General features: G+C 37.1%; 1 protein-coding gene across 5 annotated transcripts in view; it reads left to right on the plus strand.

Annotated features, from left to right (window-relative positions):
• Positions 1 to 4,255, plus strand: part of daam2 (dishevelled associated activator of morphogenesis 2) — a 92,299-nt gene that overhangs the window by 55,283 nt on the left and 32,761 nt on the right. For all 5 annotated transcript variants that reach the window (XM_037694883.1, XM_037694886.1, XM_037694885.1 and 2 more), the window contains exon 5: positions 1,750 to 1,844. In XM_037694883.1, coding sequence (XP_037550811.1) covers positions 1,750 to 1,844 — 95 coding nt within the window. The remainder of the gene's footprint in view (positions 1 to 1,749; positions 1,845 to 4,255) is intronic.

A 4,255-nucleotide genomic window follows, 5' to 3' on the forward strand; every position in this document is an offset into this window, starting at 1 on the left:
TATATATATATATATATATATATATATATATATATATATATAAAATTATTATTATTTCATTTATTTTTTAAATTTATTTATTTATTTTTTTCAAATGGAAACCCTCAAATTTAAGGTTTTAAACTCTGGCTTTTAGCAATACTTTAATTAAAATATAAAAGGTGAACACTGATTTTCATTGCATTAGCTGTGAACTTCTACGTATTGACATCTTGCTTCAAAAATTACAAACTAATTACAACCCCCCATCACCAAAATAAATTTCTAGACAATTTATGCTTGTTCTACATTATGAAAACACAGTTGCAAGTTAAATACAGAATGTCTGCTTGTTTGTGCTATTAATTAAATGCAACTGAACCTTAAGAAACCACTTTTATCCATTAGGGGGAAATTTCCTATCACAAATTAGGGGGAAGGAAAAAAAAAGTTATTTTTATTTTGCCTGTTATTTTCTGCAAACTCACATGAACGATTAGGGAATGGTTTTATGCCAAATGCCCTTCCGGACACAACATGAGCTTGAACCACAAAAGTGGGGGTAAAATTAAATGTCTGGAAGTTTCATCCTGAAATACAACCTTAAGAGGTTATTTATTTATTTCCCAGATTTGTCAATATTTGATGTAGCTGCCACATTAATAGTTTGTGTTGCACAAATGAGCAGGTCTCATCAGGCCAGCTCAGGGGCATACTGACTGTAGGAGGCACTTTTTATAAAGGTTTCGGGAAGTACCATGTGCTGGTTTACCAACATGCTGTAATAATATCCTTGTGTGCACGTTGGCCCCAGGTATGAATGAGCTTACAAATAACAGATGTTCGAAGGAGCCTTTTGGCTGGACTCGCTGACATGATGAGCTGGCTCAGAGAACTGCCTCTTCATGGCTTTTAAACTGTCTGGATTTGAGATTAAGTTGAAACGATGGACGTTTTGACTGTAATGTTCCTCGATTAAACACTACCTCACATTGAAGAAAGTGGATCTGTTTGGTAGTCAAACAAAAACTTGAATTAGCTGTTTAAGGCTGCAAATATCCATCTGTTTGCATCGTTTCTTGCTGTGGGGCAAGCAGTTTTATCCTGGATGCACTATTTAAGGATAGTAAAAGAAGATCTTTAAGCAAATGTCTTTTTTTCAGGCAATTGAATTGGCAGAGCTAATGCAAGCTCACTCTACTGTTGAAACAAACGGTTGAGCATTTGGCAATGAGCTGCGATGGAAACGCCTGTAGAAGCTAAACAGAAGCCGTGACTAATGGGAGCACAGCAGCTCTTTGAAGCTACTGACAAAAGCTTTTAAGTGGTGCAGAGATGCATTAACGCTAACACTGGTTTGAATGTTATTTATTATTTGCTCTATTTATTGTGGGCTTGATTAGAGCTAATTGTCTGCATGACTTAGTTTGGCATGTTATTTCGCTTCAAACGGTTCTCTTGGAAAAAGAAAAAAAAAAAAAACTGAAAGAGGGAAAATGCAGACACTGCTTGATTAACAGAGCCTGAAATTTCAGCCTGGAGAGTTTGTATTACTAAGTCTAATTGAAGCAAGAACAAGTCCTTGTGAGGTAAAGTGGGATATGTAATGTCTGTGTCTTATCATTTTCATGTTGTCCTGGTAAACGCCAAAATTCTCCACTGAAGTTGAAAAGTACACATTAAATACCTGCGATAACGAATAACCTGCACTATAAAGCAGCAGTACAGGCCTTTGAATGAAATGACGTGAATCTCTCCTTCTGCTTCCAGATGCAGACACTGTTTGCCTTTGATGAGGAGGAAATGGAAATGAGGAACAAGGTGGTGGAAGATCTGAAGACGGCGCTTCGAACTCAGCCAATGAGGTCAGACAATCTGTTATTTTTCTTCTGCTACAAACGGCACAGAGCTCTTCTGTATGACTCAAAGTATTTCATTCTTACCAGTTGGCTTAGCGTAGTAATACCTCACAAACTAATTACAGCTAATAATGTACTATACTACTGGAAAGATCTGGTTTATAATAATTATCTCAAATCTATTTAATTACTTCCAACTGAAATGCAGCTAATTAAAGCTATTCTTAGACCAAATGTTTTACTTTTTCCTCTCTTGCTATGGTCATTGGCAGCTGTTAGGCTTTACTTGTCATCACAAAGAAACATTCAGACACTGGACATCCCAGTTAAACAAGCTGCCGCCTTCTTCCCGTCAGCAGCTTCTTTACAGCCGTCAATCAGCCACTCGTAAGATGCAGCGGTCTGAACCCAAGTGAGGCTGTTGAGTTTTCACAAGCGGAGATGCAAAGTGACATTGAATGTGCAGAGTGACAAAAACTCGGTGCAGCTTTGAAGTCTGGGTCATGTCTGGGTTGTGTGTTTGCGAGCCAACTGTGCATCTGTATCACTGTATTTGCGCTTCATTTTCCATAAGCTTGTTTTTTTCTAATAGTCATTTTTTTTTCACCACTTGTTTATTTAAAGCATAATGTGGTTAATGCACCTTGAAAAGAATATCTAATAACATAATATTTCTATTTGTTGCTGCTTTGTTTATTATAGTAATTATTTCTGTTCTTTAATTGGCCTGCAGGGCAGATTTTTCTAAGACTAATTAAAAGCAGCCATGCCGACGAGGCTGCCTGCTCTGCAGATGTTCATTCATTGTTTATTCACTAACCTAATAAAATCACAAATGCAGTAAAATAATCAGCCAGTGTCTTTGATCTTAAATTTTTTAATAATTAGCTAATTTTATCCTAACAACAATCTATTTTATCAGTTAGTTTTCTGTTCTGCTGATTGATGGATTCACTGTGTAGATATATACATTCTTCAGGTTTACTTGCAGCAAAAGTCACAAGAACTTCTTTATCAAAATCCAATTACTGGTACGTTGTTCTAAAAGAAATCCTGAAATTAGTAATTGCTATTTCATACTTTTGTTTGCATGTGAGGAAATTGTGAGATGGCTACATTGCAAGAAAATGAATGCATTCATAAGTGTCTGTTAGGACTTTACTTAGCCAAATACTTCATAAATTTAGTTATGCCTATGAAATAAATGAGAAAAGCAAACCAAAATATCAGAATACTAAAAAGGGATTCACATTTATTTATAACAATACTTTTGAAAGTATTTAAAAAAAAAAAAGTTCATTTGTTTTAGTTTGTTTTTGCCAGATGAGCATGGCCACTTAGTTTATTTCTGTTCTTTCTGGGAGTCCTGGTCGAGGTGCAGGAATGGATCATAGCTAAATGAAGAAAGAAACATGTAAAAACTGAACAGATGGAAACTATAAAAGCACAGTGTCTAGACAGAACAGGTGAAAGTTTAGTGCAACATTGTAAATTTGCTATAGTTTATGAAACAGGGAAGACAAAGGGAAGCATTTTCAATATTGTACATTGCGTTGCCACATTTTCTACATTCTTGTTTTGAAAGCTTCCAGGTAAAACCTTGAGTTTAGTTAAAGGGGTCTCCTTTACTGTCACCCATCCTCAAATAATTTCCTTTGTCAAACTATAACGGCTCAATCATCACTCTGCCATGACACACCTGCACCCGTGCTGCTCACCACAGAATGAGTTATGGCTCATTACCACACAGATGTTTTTCACTACTGTAAACTTGATGTGGGGAGCAGGTGTGTTCTGCAGAATATGGGTGTCCAGGGAAATCCAGGGCAGTATGTTAATGTCCTGCCTTTGTCAAATTTGAGACAAATGGGTGTCTAAGACAGAAAGATGGCTTTGAGCTTAAGCGTCTGGGAGAAATCTGAGCGTCTTACCGTCTTTATGGGTCATTTCTTTGCTCCTTGGTGGGTTTTCATGCTGATTTTATGCTCAAGTGTTGTGAGACACGGCAGTGTCTGTTCGTGTTGGAGTTTGATTCATTCCGGCCGGCCTGAAACGACCTCCTTTTCCTCTGGCACTCTTACAGAGACAGCTGGGCCTGGTTGTGAACAGGGGCCCTTGTTGCTCTCAGCTTGTTTTGCAGGGCCACAGGAGTCAAACGCATGGTGGGTATGCAGGGTGCCAGGCAGAGTAGACAAAAAGAGGACATTGTTGGTGAATCATTCACTGTGTTCACTTTCATTCAAACGGGTTGAATGAGAAGGTGACAGTTCTTTGTATGTTACTGTAAAAACAAAGTGATATGGAAACAGACTGCACGGCACAACATGTTTTTTTTATTTTAAAAACCTCTATTCATGCTTAACTTTTCATATAGATAGATAGATAGATAGATAGATAGATAGATAGATAGATAGATA

Source organism: Nematolebias whitei, chromosome 21 (assembly GCF_014905685.2).
Source record: "Nematolebias whitei isolate Nwh7 chromosome 21, NemWhi1, whole genome shotgun sequence".
NCBI lineage: Eukaryota > Metazoa > Chordata > Actinopteri > Cyprinodontiformes > Rivulidae > Nematolebias > Nematolebias whitei.